Source organism: Thalassophryne amazonica, chromosome 7, assembly GCF_902500255.1.
Source record: "Thalassophryne amazonica chromosome 7, fThaAma1.1, whole genome shotgun sequence".
NCBI lineage: Eukaryota > Metazoa > Chordata > Actinopteri > Batrachoidiformes > Batrachoididae > Thalassophryne > Thalassophryne amazonica.
In genome coordinates, this window is record NC_047109.1 from 90,320,035 (window position 1) to 90,336,416 (window position 16,382).

The 16,382-nt window shown below is 44.2% G+C and overlaps 1 protein-coding gene across 1 annotated transcript in view; it reads left to right on the forward strand.

Annotated features, from left to right (window-relative positions):
• Positions 1–16,382, forward strand: part of LOC117514523 (dynein heavy chain 11, axonemal) — a 174,447-nt gene that overhangs the window by 23,050 nt on the left and 135,015 nt on the right. Inside the window, exons 13-24 of the mRNA XM_034175026.1 lie at positions 4,609–4,713; positions 4,830–5,225; positions 10,511–10,843; positions 11,010–11,264; positions 13,464–13,633; positions 13,725–13,947; positions 14,078–14,194; positions 14,296–14,382; positions 14,465–14,623; positions 15,459–15,542; positions 15,645–15,803; positions 15,885–16,007. Coding sequence (XP_034030917.1) covers positions 4,609–4,713; positions 4,830–5,225; positions 10,511–10,843; positions 11,010–11,264; positions 13,464–13,633; positions 13,725–13,947; positions 14,078–14,194; positions 14,296–14,382; positions 14,465–14,623; positions 15,459–15,542; positions 15,645–15,803; positions 15,885–16,007 — 2,211 coding nt within the window. The remainder of the gene's footprint in view (positions 1–4,608; positions 4,714–4,829; positions 5,226–10,510; positions 10,844–11,009; positions 11,265–13,463; positions 13,634–13,724; positions 13,948–14,077; positions 14,195–14,295; positions 14,383–14,464; positions 14,624–15,458; positions 15,543–15,644; positions 15,804–15,884; positions 16,008–16,382) is intronic.

The following is a 16,382-nucleotide window of genomic DNA, read 5'->3' on the forward strand; positions in this document are numbered from 1 at the left end:
CTACCAAAAAGGTTTGCAATACAGGACACAACACAACAACAATTGATGAGAATCCATGCAGGCGTCCAGTCCACCATTGAGCCACGAGTCATTAACTCCGGTATGATGCTGCTCCTTGACATCTGGTGCAGTTTCAAACCAGTTTAGAGTAGGTAGCTCAGTGACATAAGTAGTTGGGCTGCCATTATGTAGACCTGGGTTCAATTTCTGGTCACATTACATCTGTGTAGACAGCAGATGGGCCAGGGAGGTAGGGCTCCCTCTGGTGGCGCTTCCTTCACCATTGCAGGTGCGAGCACTAGATGGCACCCTACTCCCTTTAATCACACACAGGACACTACCAGTAACTCTGGTAGTGTCAGGGAATCATAGGGAGGAGATTGAGTTTTTTGTGACTCCTTCTACCTCCCGTGTGATTCTGGGGTTCCCCTGGATGCTAAAACACAATCCCCGGATTGATTGGCCGTCCGGGGTGGTGGTACAGTGGAGCGAGACCTGCCATCGGGTGTGTTTGGGATCCTCGGTTCCTCCCGGTTCCCAGGCTAAGGAGCAGGTCAAAGTTCCCCCCAATCTGTCGGCGGTGCCGGTTGAGTACCACAATTTTGCTGACGTTTTTAGCAAGGATCGGGCACTCACCCTTCCCCCGCACCGTCCGTACGATTGTGCCATCGATTTGTTGCCAGGCGTGGAGTTCCCGTCCAGCAGGCTGTACAACCTCTCCCGACCTGAGCGCGAATCGATGGAGACCTACATCCGGGACTCCTTAGCTGCCGGGCTGATCCGTAACTCCACCTCTCCGATGGGAGCAGGTTTCTTTTTTGTGGGCAAAAAAGATGGCGGTCTTCGTCCATGCATTGATTACCGGGGGCTGAACGAGATCACGGTTCGCAACCGATACCCGTTGCCTTTGTTGGATTCGGTGTTCACCCCCCTGCATGGAGCCAAAATCTTCACAAAGTTGGATCTTAGGAACGCATACCACCTAGTTCGGATCCGGAAGGGAGACGAATGGAAGACGGCATTCAACACCCCGTTAGGTCATTTTGAGTACCTGGTCATGCCGTTCGGCCTCACTAACGCCCCCGCGACTTTCCAAGCTTTGGTTAATGACGTCTTGTGGGACTTCCTGCACCGATTCGTCTTCGTATATGTGGACGATATACTCATCTTTTCTCCGGACCCTGAGACCCATGTACGGCACGTACGTCAGGTCCTGCAGCGGTTGTTGGAGAACCGGCTGTTTGTGAAGGGCGAGAAGTGTGAGTTTCACCGCACCTCTTTGTCCTTCCTGGGGTTTATCATCTCCTCCAACTCCGTCGCTCCGGATCCGGCCAAGGTCGCAGCGGTGAGAGACTGGCCCCAACCTACGAGCCGTAGGAAGCTGCAACAGTTCCTCGGCTTCGCAAATTTTTACAGGAGGTTCATTAAGGGGTATAGTCAGGTAGTTAGCCCCCTGACAGCCCTGACCTCACCAAAAGTTCCCTTCACCTGGTCGGATCGGTGCGATGCCGCGTTCAGGGAGTTGAAACAGCGCTTCTCGACTGCACCTGTCTTGGTGCAGCCCGATCCTAGTCGCCAGTTTGTGGTTGAAGTGGACGCCTCTGACTCAGGGATAGGAACCGTGCTATCCCGGAGCGGAGAGACCGATAAGGTTCTTCACCCGTGTGCCTATTTTTCCCGCAGGTTGACCCCAGCAGAGCGGAACTATGACGTGGGCAATCGAGAGCTCCTTGCGGTGAAAGAGGCTCTTGAGGAGTGGAGACACCTGCTGGAGGGAGCGTCAGTGCCTTTCACGGTTTTTACTGACCACCGGAACCTGGAGTATATCAGGACCGCCAAGCGACTGAACCCCAGGCAAGCCCGCTGGTCACTGTTTTTCGGCCGTTTTGACTTCCGGATCACCTACCGCCCCGGGACCAAAAACCAGAGATCGGATGCCCTGTCCCGGGTGCACGAACGGGAAGTCAAGACCGAGCTGTCGGATCCACCGGAACCCATCTTACCGGAGTCCACTATCGTGGCTACCCTAATCTGGGACGTGGAGAAGACCGTCCGGGAGGCCCTGGCACGGAGCCCGGATCCCAGAACTGGACCGAAAGACAGACTATATGTCCCACCAGAAGCCAGGACTGCCGTCCTGGACTTCTGTCACGGGTCCAAGCTCTCCTGCCACCCAGGGGTGCGTAGGACCGTGGCAACCCCCTTTGTTTCCTTTGGTGGAGGGAGAGGTCGGTGTGCCCTCGGTCCAGGCCCACCTGCGGAGATGCCGTCGGGTGTGGCGCACCGCCCGTTCGGCCTTGTTGAGGGCCCGGACGAGGGCGAAAGCCCATGCAGACCGTCGACGGTCCCCGGCCCCCGCATACCAGCCCGGGCAGGAGGTATGGCTATCCACCAAGGACATTCCACTCCAGGTCGAGTCGCCCAAGTTAAAAGACCGTTTCATCGGACCATTCACCATCCTTAAGGTCCTCAGTCCTACCGCAGTGAGGCTCCGACTCCCGGCCTCACTGCGAATCCATCCGGTCTTCCATGTCTCCAGGATTAAACCGCATCACACCTCACCCCTCTGTGCACCCGGTCCGGTGCCGCCTCCTGCCCGTATCATCGACGGGGAGCCGGCTTGGACAGTACGCCGTCTCTTGGACATCCGTCGAATGGGCTGGGGCTTTCAGTATTTGGTGGACTGGGAAGGGTATGGACCCGAAGAACGCTCCTGGGTGAAGAGGAGCTTCATCCTGGACCCGGCCGTCCTGGCCGATTTCTACCGTCGCCACCCGAACAAGCCTGGTCGGGCGCCAGGAGGCGCCCGTTGAGGGGGGAGTCCTGTTGTGTGGGCCGCCAGAAGAGGAGGTACTGCTGGCCCACCACCAGAGGGCGCCCTGCCTGAAGTGCGGGCTTCAGGCACGAGAGGGCGCTGCCGCCTCCAGGAACAAGCCGTGGTGACAGCTGTCACCCATCAACCATGACAGCTGTCACTGATCATCTACTCCACATCTGGAATAAAAGCAGGAAGACACCTCCACCACATTGCCGAGATATCATCTTCATCAAGAGGTAATATCCTCAGCCTTTGTGGTAATTTTCTAAATCTATCTATTGTGAGTGTTTGCAGGAGTACCGGTCCTTAGTTTGTGGAGGCTGTGCAGGACGGCACTCTTTTCCTCTGAGGGATCGCTGCAACACGTATTGAGTGAGAGGTGGAGGTGGAATTCCCACCATAATTGTTACTGGGTGCACACACACCCACACTTGACTGTTTTTGTTTTCTGCCAGCAGTACCAGATCCGACACGCCGAGACGGTGGCCACCTGGGGACTTCGTGACTTGGCGGCTCCAGTATCCCTCAGGTTCGGTGGCGGTGGAAATCGTGTGGTTCCGGTTTGTCTCCAGACGGGCGTCTCCTATCGTCGAGCCTGCCCACACGACACCTTTATTAATTGACTTGTGTACATTCTGTAATCTGCTGTGTTTGGTTGTGACATTCACAACAGTAAAGTGTTCTAATTTAACTCCTTCCATTGTCCGTTCATTTACGCCCCCTGTTGTGGGTCCGTGTCACTACACTTTCCCAACACAAGGCACGTATTCCGTTTATAGGTTCTTCTTAACATAGAGTGAGCACTGCCACAGCTGCCGCCATGGCGACGGCCAGATATAGGCTTCATATTGGGTTTTCTGGGTCTCTGTAGAAAAGGTATGGGTGATGTCACACAGGGTTTGTCCACTATACTGTATATATAGTCTGGGCTTTTACTTACTGGATATACACGTTTCTAGAATCCCACTTTCCTTCCGTATGATACATTTCCTTCACATTTGGCACACAACATTACCATGGTGGTCGGTATTGCATAGATAATTTTCACCACAACCCTAACAATTATTAGTGTTCAAATGTTTTTTCTGTTGGCCATAGACTTGTCCAGACTTATGTGACCAGTGGACACTTAATCTTCATTGCAAAACTACTACAAATCTTACTGAGGTATAAATATGTCACTCCTATAACCTGCATTTCCTTAAAACTGGTCATACAGTTTTACCATTGGATTGGCCAGTGCCTAAATTTTAATTGTTTGCCAGAAGCTATCTTAAGCCAAAAATTACATTTAGGCTCATGGTAGAATTACAATGTACTGTTCATTTACATTTTTCCATTTCTTAATAAGAGGTTGGAGGGCGGGGCACAATTTTTTTTTTCTTTTGGACAAATCGTTGGTACACAACTTCACCTCAGACTGAGCCATGGGTTTCTCCTACTACATGGTAAATTCACACATTCAGATCACCACCAGACTGTGTTCTCCAGTATTCGAATATAGGACAGAAAAAAATCACCAAACTTCCCTTGAGTAAGGTTAAGTATGTGAATGGGGTGAGTGTGAAGTGTCACTATAATGCAAATTGAGCATCTGTGAAGAGCTATAAAAATGCAGTTCATTAGAAATGTTACCTTCATTGTAGATGTAGTAACAGTTTGCTGGCAGGCACTTCACTCAGTTAATGCATTCTCCAAGGGAGTCTTCTGCATGTTTGTTATAAAACATTTTTCCACTAACCTACTATAAACACTGTGTGAGCAAATCACAATTTCTTCTCATTATTTAGTTGATGGAGGTCTTGAAAGATGTGAAGTATATTCAGACTCTCAGTCACATCGACATCCCTGCAGCTGCAATGACTGTTTTTCACAGACGTGACACATTCACAAAGGTTAGAAACAAACATCACATCATGCACCTTTTCATGTTCTACACAAAAATGTAGCTTTTCACATTACAACCTGATTTCTTTTCTTTCCTTTTTTTCTTCTCACATGGATTTTCTAGTACATGAGCAGTATGCAGCTCTTAGTACAGTGGTATAACAGTCTGAAACAGACTGTGCTGGAGGTGGAATTTCCTCTGATCAGAGCTGAGCTTTTGTCTATAGATCTGCAGCTGGCAAAAGCAGAAACACATCTGACATGGCAGGACCAGGACTGTTGGACTTTCATCAGCACCACCAAAGACCTGGTCCATAATCTTGTGTGCCGAGTCTCTAGAGCCAAAGACAACTGTGATGCAGTCCAGTCCTTGATGAAGAAATGGAGCAAACAGGCCATGTTATGTCGAAAGGACTATAAGAAAGGCTCAGTCATACAACTTGAAGACAGAAGAGACTATGTCATCAAGAAGCACAGGTCCATGCAGCAGGATGGAGAGACTATTCACAAGCTGATACAGGTGCTTGTGGCTGATTTCACAAGATATTTATTCATGTTGATTACTGTGTTCCCCTAGTTATTTTGAGCATTGTATATTACATCATGTATTCTATTGCTTTAATTTATGTACATGTTACAGCTTTGAACAAATTATAGAAATTGGAACATAAAGGTGCCCTATGATACACTGGCATCCTGTCCAGGGTGTATCCTGCCTCATGCCCTATGGGATAGGCTGCTGGGCTAGGCTCCAGCCCACCTGAGACCATTAATTGTACAGAAAATGGATGGATGGATGGTTGGATGGATGGAAAATACAGACATGGTTCCTTAAAGCTTTAGTATGTTGAAGAGGAATTAGTGTTCATCTCTGTAACATTATACTTACCGTATTTCCCAACGTATAAGTCACACCTGCCAAAAATGGCTCTTGAAGAAGAAGAAGAAAAGAAAAAAAAATAGAAATAGAAATCGGGAAGCAAACGGCATCCGAAGTTGCAAAAAGGGGTTGAGCTGATGGTAGCAGTAACCTTGCCACTGGTGACACCTATTCACGGGATGGAATAGTTTGCCGCCTGCATGCCACGCTGCCGCGGTGAGCTTTAGGTTAACATATCAAGTACAGATCTGTATCAGTGTTTGGTACAAGCCTTACGCTGTCAGCTAGCAGCAGGGTTCCCAGGACATTGCAGATGGCCCTGTTAAGTTGCTGCAAGCTTGCCGATGACCCGGTTGGGTTCCTGATGATTTCTATTGGTGTTGAAATTTTTAACAGTCTAAAATTTTGTTCTTGATGATTCTGACACTCCAGATGGTGGGCGGCAGACTCCAGGATGACCATGTATGAACTTTGGCAGGGTTGGTGATTATCCTGTGAATTTGCCATTTTGCAATTTTTTTCTGTCTGGAAGCCAACCGCAACCTAACGGGGTGCATGTGGATAGGGGTTTAAGTCACACCCTTTTTCTGTATTATCAGTTGTTTAAGTTGGGATTTTTGTGCATAGTTGCAGTGTACTTCTTATTATTGTCATTTATTCTTTCATTATTGGAGGTTTGATTGGCTGCCCTTGCTCTCACTGAAAAGAAAACATTATTTATTTATTTTCATTGCTTTTATATTTTCTGTTGTGTTTCTATTCTGTTTTTTTTTGCCTCTTTCTCTAAAATTGTACATAATAATCATTAGATTATTAATATATAAACAAAAATAAATTTAAGAAATATTACAATTTGAAAACAAATGCACCCGAACGTGATGACAGCTGCAATGTTAACTTTTAACATTGAAAATGCCTTAGACATGCTAATGCTTTAGCATCACTCTCGTTTTTAAGTTATAAAATACATCTATCAACTGTTTCAGAAGAACATAGGTCGGTTTAACATAGAAAAGGTAAATAATACTCACAGACGTATGCTCTTTAGGGTTTTAGCAGGAGAAAATTAAGCAAAAGAAAGAAGCACTGCTTCGATTGGTTCAAGGTTCAAAGCAATGCCGCGCTGCAGAAAAGTTGTTTACGGACCCGCTGCAGGGTCTGTAATCAATACAGAAATGATCGTTTTCCTGACAAACACCCCCCAAAACAACGGCCACTCTGAAGGACCGATAACATAATCGTTAAGCACAAAGCTTATTGATGTCAGTGGATCGAGTCATTTCTTAACGATACCCAAAAGGAACCGGTTCTCGATACACATCCCTAGCTGCTAAGGGGTTAGCTCATTCCCTTTAGAGGAACAAACCAGAGCTAACGTGCCATTCTAACGTGCAATTCTTACAACAGGAATATGGTGCAACACAAATTAAAAAAAAAAAATGTGATACTCACAGGCTGTACTGATTGCTGGGGTTGATTTTGTCGCAGAGTCTGAACTAACCCTCTACTGAGTATTAAATGCCGACTGAAGCCAGCTCGAAATCGTGCAAGGTTTGTGAAACAGTCCTCCGTGAAATGCGCAGAGCAAAGAAATAGTTGGCGGTTGTACGTACTGGGGATGCGGTTAAAAATGAATAAAAGCCAGTGATCGCGTACACTGCTTTCCGTGGGAAGATCGTAGTCCGCTAAAACAGCCTGGGAAAGCACACCTGTAGCTCGCCATTCCTTCTCTTCCAGTGTTACGACTGGGTGGGCACAACCTTATGAATAATTAATTTCGAAGGGGCGTGTGTGAAAGGGGGTGGGTGTGTGTGTGGGGGGCTATTGGTGAAAAAGTGACATAAGTTTTCTCTCAAAAACGGATTGGCCTATTTTCTAGGGGCAATTCAAAAAAGGAGAAATACTTGAAACAGAGGTTCTGAAACTTGCTGGCACTTCGTGTGTATTCCCCACAGCGGGGAGACTTTGAACTAACACCAAAAACATGAAAAACATGATTTTGATTCTCTATCCCCTTTAAATTCTGTCAATCTAGGTAACACCTCAAAGGTAGCACCCACTTCCATAGCAGGTTTTACTGGCTGGACCGAGGCGTGCTGAGATATGCTCAGCCTAATATCTTCTATTTTCTTCTCAAAATAATCCAAGAAATCCTGTGCTGAAAAGGGTGAACAACTAACAGGTGGCTGCCCATGAATAAGAAATGCGACCATGTCAAACAAAACTTTGAGTTATGTTTGTTTTTACTGATCAAATCAGAGTAATAGGTCCGCTTCGTGGCCAGTAGTGCATGCTTATAATCTAAAATAGCATCCCGCCACACAAGGCGGAACACCTCTAATTTGGAATAACGCCATTCCCGTTCCAAACCTCTAGCCTTCTGCCTGAGGTCACGCAAATAATCATTGAACCAAGGTGACTGTGCCTTAGGAGGGCGTGACCTTAAAAGAGGAGGCGCAATCTTATCAAGTGTAGTTTTAAGTGTTAAATTTAGACTGTCTGCAAGGCTGTCCACTGATTTAGCATTCTCCAGATTCAAAGCTAAAATATCAGGTAGTCTGGCCTCAAGTTCAGTCATAGTTGAGGGTTTAATACAACGCTGCAGTAGTAGACAAGGTTGTTGTTCCACTAAACGTGGCAGCGTAAATGTAAATGTTGTGGCTGGCGTGCCTGGCTGGCTTTTGTGTGTCTTCTGTTTCTGTCTTTTGGTTTTCCTCCCAGGTGGTGCGCATTTGGGACTGAGTGGCTGTGTAGCTGAGTTTATCAGGACCTCACCCTGATCACCTGAGGCTGATCACGTGCAGCTCGTCAGGACTCACAGCTGTGGTGCATCTACACGGATTGGAACATGGTGGCATTTAAGTCTGGAGTGCACAGTGTGTGTTTGCCAGAGACTCGACCTTGTGACCAGACGGGTGAGATCGTCGTCTCTAGAGCCATCTCCCATCAGTGGATGCAGAGAACGTCCAGGTTTGATGCATGGTCTGTGAAAGAGGAGGGGGTGAGGTCTCACGCTCGTCAGCACACTTCCTGAGGTACGTTTGGTTTTGTGACTAACATTTATACAGTCAGTAAATGTGGTGTCCCTCACACCTTATTATATTGAGCTGTATGTTAGTCGTTTAAATCAGCTTCCACTGCAGTGGAGTTTTGTGAACAGGGTGTTCTATGCCTGCAGAGTGGGAAGCTGATTTGCAATTAAGCCAGGCAGTGTTTGCTGTTTGTACACCTTTGAGTGGTCTCTCTGTGTGTTGAGTGTGGACTCACATAATGATTTCTTCTTTCACAGACTCGGTTTGTCGCGGCCACCTGGGGGGTGTCGGCGGGGTCCTTGGGTCCGAACAGTTTTCTGGCTCCAGACCGTTAGCGCTGCTGGGAGCGCAGCGCAATCCACCACGCCAGACCGCGCACTCTTTTGTTGTTTTCGTATCACTTCACTGTTATGTTTATTAAACTCTGTTATCCTTTGTACCGTGCTCTGCTTATTTCATACTGGGTCCTTCAAACGCTGGTCGGTTCTCCGGGCTGCGTCCGACACATAACAGTAAACCTGATAAGTGAATGGTCAGAGACTATAGATGCGAGAGGCAAAATGTCAATATTTGTGACAGCAAACCCACGTGCAAGAACCAGATCCAGGGTATTTCCACTAATGTGTGTCGGGTCCTGAATGCATGGTCCTGAGTGTCGGGTTGTTTCATGCTTTGATTCCCATGAAAGCCCTATATTAATAGTTATTATAATTACTGTATTCTCTGGAGTATAAGTCACAGTTTTTGTTAGTAGTTTGGGAGGTCCTGTGACTTCTACTCATGTGCAACTTGTATACTGAAAAAAAAATCACACGTTTGTTATTCATAGTAATAATTATTACTATTTACTGTATATAGGACTTTCCCAGGAATCAAAACATTAAACAAGATAAACTCTAATTAAAAAGTACACAACAATGCACAAAAATCCCTAATTACAGAGCTGATAATACAGGAAAAAAGGGTGTGACTTATATGCCAGTGTGACATATGGGTTTTTCCTCTTCAAGAGGCATTTTTAAAAGGTGTGACTTACACTCCGGTGTGACTTGTACTCTGGAAAATTATTTTATTATGGTATGGTATTATTATTAATAACACGTGTGATTTTTTTTTTTTTTTTAATGAGTCGCACCAGAGTTTACATTGCAGGACCTCATAAACTACTTTAAAAAAGTGACATAGTTAGGAGAATGTGGTAATTAAAATTGTGGTTCTGATCTTAGGCGATTTAAATGTTTGTACATATATAGAGTAATGGTCAGAAGTTTATAGTAACTCATTATAGAGGAATGTCTTGGCATAACTGGGCTTTCAGCTGTACACAATATAAATTAAGTTAGAATTTTCCTAAATAAACACAGGGTCAAAATTCTACATTCAGAGTCCAAAAATTTCATATACCCACTTACATGATTAATTCCTTGATGTTGTAAGTTTCAAAATGTGTTAATTTGCAGAGTCCTCTTAACGTCCTATTAGTAATTATCACTGACTGCATCTGGTACTTTTTTCTTTATATAAAGAAAGCAAGGTCATCCATTCATTAGAACTTATGCCAAATTCTCGTGCAGATCTCTGCCAGGTCCGCTGTGGCAACCGGATAAAGCCAAAAGGAAAAAAAGAACAAAAACTAGAAACATTCTTCTGAAAGATTGCTTTGTATATTTCATCAAATGTGTAGAAAAAGACTATTTCAGGTGACCATCCTCTAGAGCTGCCCCAGGTTTGAACCTGGATGCTATTGTGCATTGAACAACCTCAAAAAAATAACAACGATCAAAAAGCTGAAATTAAAATCTATTCTAGTCACTGAACTAACAGGTGATATAGTATATAGTCAGAAAATATCAGTAGTTTTAATAGCTCTCTAATGTTCCATAATTTCATCAGGAGAATATGGTTCTTTATCAAGCAGACCCTGCCTCAAAAGCATGGCAGTCATACCTGGAGTATGTGGATGAAATTGTGATGGAGGGCTTCTTCAGCTACATTACACAATCTCTTCAGTTCTTGGTGGAGAACATGGAGCCAACGCTGTCCCAGGCTCCTCTGTTTGAGTCCCATCTGCTTCTCAGTGGCTCAGAGATTATCTCCCATCCCTCACTGGAAAGGGATGCAGCAGACAGTGTCTATGAGTTGATAGAGGGTCTGGTCGGAGACATATTCAAGACTGCAGGGAATATCAGTAGAGTTGCTACTCATCTGAGCATGGAAAGCTATCAGGTACTTTGCCATATATCTTACTAAATACAATCATGTTTAACCCTCATACAACAGATTATTTTTTTCACATTTCCCCTGTGCAAGAAAACATTTTAGTAATGGCTGTCACTAATTTTGGATTTAAACAGACGTCGTTTGCTGAGCAATTATTTGTTTACTGTTACAGGACGTCATGGATGAAATGGTCGATTTGCTTGACCTGAGGCAAAACATCATGGAGCGAGTGGACAGTGTTCTCAAGAAAGCAGTCAATTACCAGGCAAATTTTAACGGCTACAGTCATCTGTGGCTGAATGACCGTGTTGAGTTTCTCCACCAGTTTCTATCATATGGACATGAGCTAACAGCAGAAGAAGTTGAAGCTCATAAAGCAGACGTACTTCCCAAGAATTTTCCAACAATTAACAAATTCCGTGAACAGGTGATGAACTTTCTTTTTTTTTAGCAGTTATGGATCTGATCTCATGATCCTCAGGCTGCTTACAGAAAAATTGAAGCATTGTGTTCCTCCAAATACGAGTACTTCATCCCATATTGTACTGCTGTACTGGCTACTTTGAATGATTGTATAAGTCTGATACTCTTGCAACAATGATGGACACCATGGGGGCCATGATTGTTGTAGCTGACCTCATAGGCAGCTATGAACTTTTGAATCTCAGTAAGATTGCGGGGGGGGGGAGACTGCTGATGCCATGTAAAGCTGCGGGGGGGGGGGGGGGGGGGAGAGACTGCTGATGCCATGTAAAGCTGCAGAGATCTCTGGTTTTGGTGCTGAAGTTTTTCAGATTGGTGAAGATGCTGTTCTCATGATGTTGTAAGCAATCTGTGAGACACAGTTATTATCCAATCTGACTGGAACTAAGGCCTTGTTGTCCCTCCCTGGAATAGAAAGGGTACTTAGCTGGATTGCAAAAACTACAGAGGCATTACACTGCTCTCTGTGCCAGGTAAGGCACTTGAAAGGGTCAAACTCAATGGAAGTCATTGTCCTCTGCTTTCTGCTCAGCAACAGGAGTAGTCTGGTTTCATTCCCATGAAGTTAACTGTAGGCCATACCCTAGCTCTGTTTCTGTGTAGGCTCTCAGTTGTCCAGGTGCTTTCCATAGTAGAGAAGCTTGAATCTTCGACTGGACTGGGTTGCTTGACGCGAGGATGTTTTGCTTCAAATCGCAGACGCTTCCTCAGCTAAAATTCTTGCTCTGGTGGTCTGACTTCTGTCTTGACTCTTGTAGAGAAGAATAATCAAGAAGTCACAAAAGTTGGAGTTTTAAACCTAACCAGACCCCTCCTACCGAGAGGCAGACTGCTATAGGCTAGTGACTAAACAATAGCTCTAATTAGCACCTACTGTGCTCTAGTTAGCACCCTCCTAATGACAGGGCAGCTGTCCCTCTCCTGATGGCTCCCTTGATGACTGCTGATGACGTGAATGACTCATTACCATGAACAAAAGACTGAAACTGCTTTGACTTGAGTACCCCATTGTAAACGGGATAAAGCGTGTCTCAGACCCCCTCCCCGGTTAAGGCTGGGTTTCAAACGTTTCACAAAGAATGCCTTCTTGACCCCTCTCTCAAACCATTTCTTTTCTCTGGCTAATATTTTAACTTCCTTGTCCTCAAACGTGCGGTTAGTGTCTTTATGGTGGAGATGAACTGCAGACTGAGGTCCACTGGCGCCCTCTCTGCGTTGCTGGTATAGCCTTTTGTGTAAAGGTTAAAATGCAGATGTGTGTCCTTTATTTTAATGTGTGAATAGTGAGAAGGGTGTAGGAGTTTATAAGCGTTTACTTATTCCTATTCTTTTTTTGAGCATTGTTTCTTTAACATCTTTTTCTTGTTTTGTTATTATTATTATTATTATTATCATTATCATCCTTGGTTCAAAATAAATTCATTCATTCATTCGGCATCAACAGGGCTTCTTTGAAGGTTATGATTATTTTGCGAAGTGTCAGCATGTGTATGTTGGAGTGGTAGTACTCCGCTACAGCACTCTCCAACGTGTCATTCTCCCCTGACCACCTAATCTCCTTCATATTCCACCAGGTGCACACAGCCCTGCTGCTCCCCAATCTGCCAGTCCTCCTGCAAATCCAGGGAGGAAGAAAACTAGTGTAAAAAATGATAGTTTTTATAAATTTTTCCACAGGTGTATACTTTTATTTATTTTCATTTTCAGTTCAGAGTCTCTGTAGTTTCATGTAGTAATGCACATTCCTGTGTTCACAAGCAAAGTGCATGCACACTGTAAGCCAGCAACTCTCTGGTTGACTTTATACCAGGCTTTTGATGGTCTATGGTGCAATTTGTTTCTGCTGTTTTAAGGTGGAGACCCAGTTGAGATGTACAGTACTACTTGTATTGTGTAGGTACATAAATGATTTCCCTGAGTATGATCTAGTGGTGAGGAAAGCAACTGGGAAAGGTGAAGGGGTTGCACATGTTTCACCTGGCTGCAGTCAACAGATTTCTTTTGACGAGGTGGGATGGACAAGTGGTCTGGCTAGGTGCTTGCCAATCAGCATTGTTTCTTCAGGGACTTAAAATGAATTATATATGTTGTGTACATGACTTCTGTTTCTAACTTTGCTAATTCTGTGGTTTTAATTTTACAGATAGACTGTTACGAGGACATGTTCGATAAAATTTCCAAGCTGGAAAACGTCAGGGTGTTTGATGGATGGTTTCGGGTGGATCTCAAGTTCTTCAAAGCCAGTCTTCTTAATGCTGTAAAAAAATGGAGTTGGCTCTTCAAAGAACATCTTTTGACATATGTGACTAACAGGTAAAATTTATTTCTGCTGGACAGTTAAATGCAAATCAAAACATAATACAGTGGTTTGTTTTTTCCTCACTCTGTATGTTTCATCACTCAGTCTTAATCAGCTGGATGAGTTTGTCCAAGCCGCTGTTGCAGGTCTAAGCCAGCCTATGGCTAAAGATGACCACTGTGGCTTAGTGGAAGTTATGAGCCACCTTCAGTCTGTCAGAGACAGACAACCCCTTACAGATATGAGCTTTCAGGCTCTGAGAGACACTGTTGTACTTCTGGAAAGATATGAAGTGACTATACCAGACCAGATTTATTGTCACATGGAGGTAAGGAAATGGACCATATTTGATTTTGCAATCAGTTTAAAACTTACGACAGCACTTTCTTGACAATTAGACTTGGAATGGGAGTCTTTAATTCAGACTTTCCTAACAGATAACAACTTTCTTCCCATAGAAACTCCCTGAAAAATGGAGTAGTGTTAAAAAACTTGCATTAAAAGTAAGGCATGAGGTGGCACCACTGCAAGCTGCAGAAGTGATGGTTTTGCGAAAACGATGCATGGCATTTGAGGTGAAAAATTGCTTTTGGTTTTTATTCCCACAGAAATTAGACAAGCCACTGTACTGAACCTATTACAGTCAACTTGCTTTGCATTTTTTTCCTCTGTTAAGGTGAAACAAAGTAAATTCAGGCAGACATTCAAAGCAGAGGCTCCCTTCAGTTACAAAGTAATACATCCCTATGTCAATTTGGATAAAGTAAGAACAGAACCATTAAATGTACATGGAATGAAACTGAGAAAAATGTACGCTGTAACAATTTCCATATGCTGCGTTCTAGTCTGAAAAAACAATCCAACACATGGAGAAAGAGGTAGAGGATCTACGGCAAGCCACAAATCTCTTTGATCTTACTAGTCCTGAGTACAGAGACATCAAATTCTGTCGACAAGAGATCACTGTCCTCAAAGAACTTTGGGACATTGTTGTGTTTGTGCGTGTAAGTATCTTAAAGGTAAATCCATTTCTGTGTACATTAAGTATGCAGGAAATAGTGTTTCTGCCCCCGGGAACATGACACCTGATGCTGCATTTTGTAATTGTTTTATGGTGTATATTCTAAAACCACAACTAATGAATAAATCAAAGGCCTCCATGCCAAAATTCAATTATGTACTCATGCATCAGTTTGCTTGGCACTGAAAGCCATTTGTTAGTGCAGCTTCAGTTCTGTTTCTCTTCTGTTTTTCTTGTAGAAGCCAAAATGATTTGAGTCCCATTTATTTGATTCATTTACTTTTTGAAGAAAAATAACCCCAAATCTGAATTTTTTTTTGGACAATATGGAAAATGGAAACAAAAACCTGCAGTTCTCAAAAGCTGAGTGACCATGCTAGAAGAACATAACTGAGGGAAGCCACCAAGATATCAGTGGCAGCTCTGAAAGAATCACAGGCTTTGTAGATGTGAGTGGAGAAAGTGGGAATTGTGTCCAACATTTGCCTGTTGTGTCTCTGTTCACAGCTTCATGTTTGAGTGGAAGTAGAGAAGGACTGCAAAACAGGAATACAGATTCTAGGCTTGGGTTTCCCATGTGCCTTTTGACAAATTGCAGCTGAAATTTTGCATGGTATTTTAGGAAATCACTTCATCATGAAGCTGTATTCAACAGACAAATGTTGCGCTATGCACAGTTTCTCCAAGCACAACCATAGAAGCCTATAACTCAGTTATATTAAAAGTTATTTTCTTACAATAGATGCTAATGATGACATGCTGAAGACAGTGTTGCCATTGTCCCATTGACCCCTCTGCCTGTGTCTTCATCTGTGCAGAGCAGTGTGCAAACATGGGCAGTGGCCAAATGGAGGCAGGTAAATGTGGACCAGATGGATGCTGAGTTGAGGGTGTTTATCAAAGTGAGGTTACCTACAGCACTGTATCACACCACTGCATCTACTGCTATCTTGCATCATTGCTGTTTTTAACAAACTATATTCACCTTCCTTCTGTCTGTGCAGGATATGCACAAGCTTGACAAAGATGCTCAGCTGTGGGATGTGTATTCTGAGCTTGACCTTTACATTAAGAACCTGTTGACATCACTACAAGCTGTGAGCCAGCTACAGAACCGAGCAGTACGAGAGCACCATTGGATGCAACTAATTACAACCATTCAGGTGCACAAGGGGGAAAAAACCTGATTGTAAAGCACCTCTTAATTTCAAAAAGGCTATTAAATTATGACAATTCTTATGCAGGTGGACTTCATGGTGACCGACACTACCACCTTGGGAGAGCTCTTGTCACTGCAGCTTCATTTGTTTGAAGAGGACGTTTGCAACATTGTGGATAAGGCAGTCAAAGAAATGGCCATAGAGAAGGTTCCTCCACAATTATTAATTAAGCAAGTTCAAAAACCACATCAACATCAAGACTAGTGTTAGTTTAACATTTACTACAGAGCATTTCTTCTAAAAAAAGATGTTTCTAGTTCACACAAAATTAGCTATTTGGATGTAACATTCTTAATGTACTTATTAGTTTGTGTACCAACTCAAAGAACTTTCTTTGTTGTATGGAACGTAGAGCAGCGCATGTGATTCCCAAGAGTTTTCTTTGTCATTAGTGACACATCAAGTGTTTTTTGCCTGCGTAAAGGCAGAGGAGATTGAGGAATTGTGTGTGTGTGTGTGTGTGTGTGTGTGTGTGTGTGTGTGTGTGTGTGTGTGTGTGTGTGTGTGTGTGTGTGTGTGTGT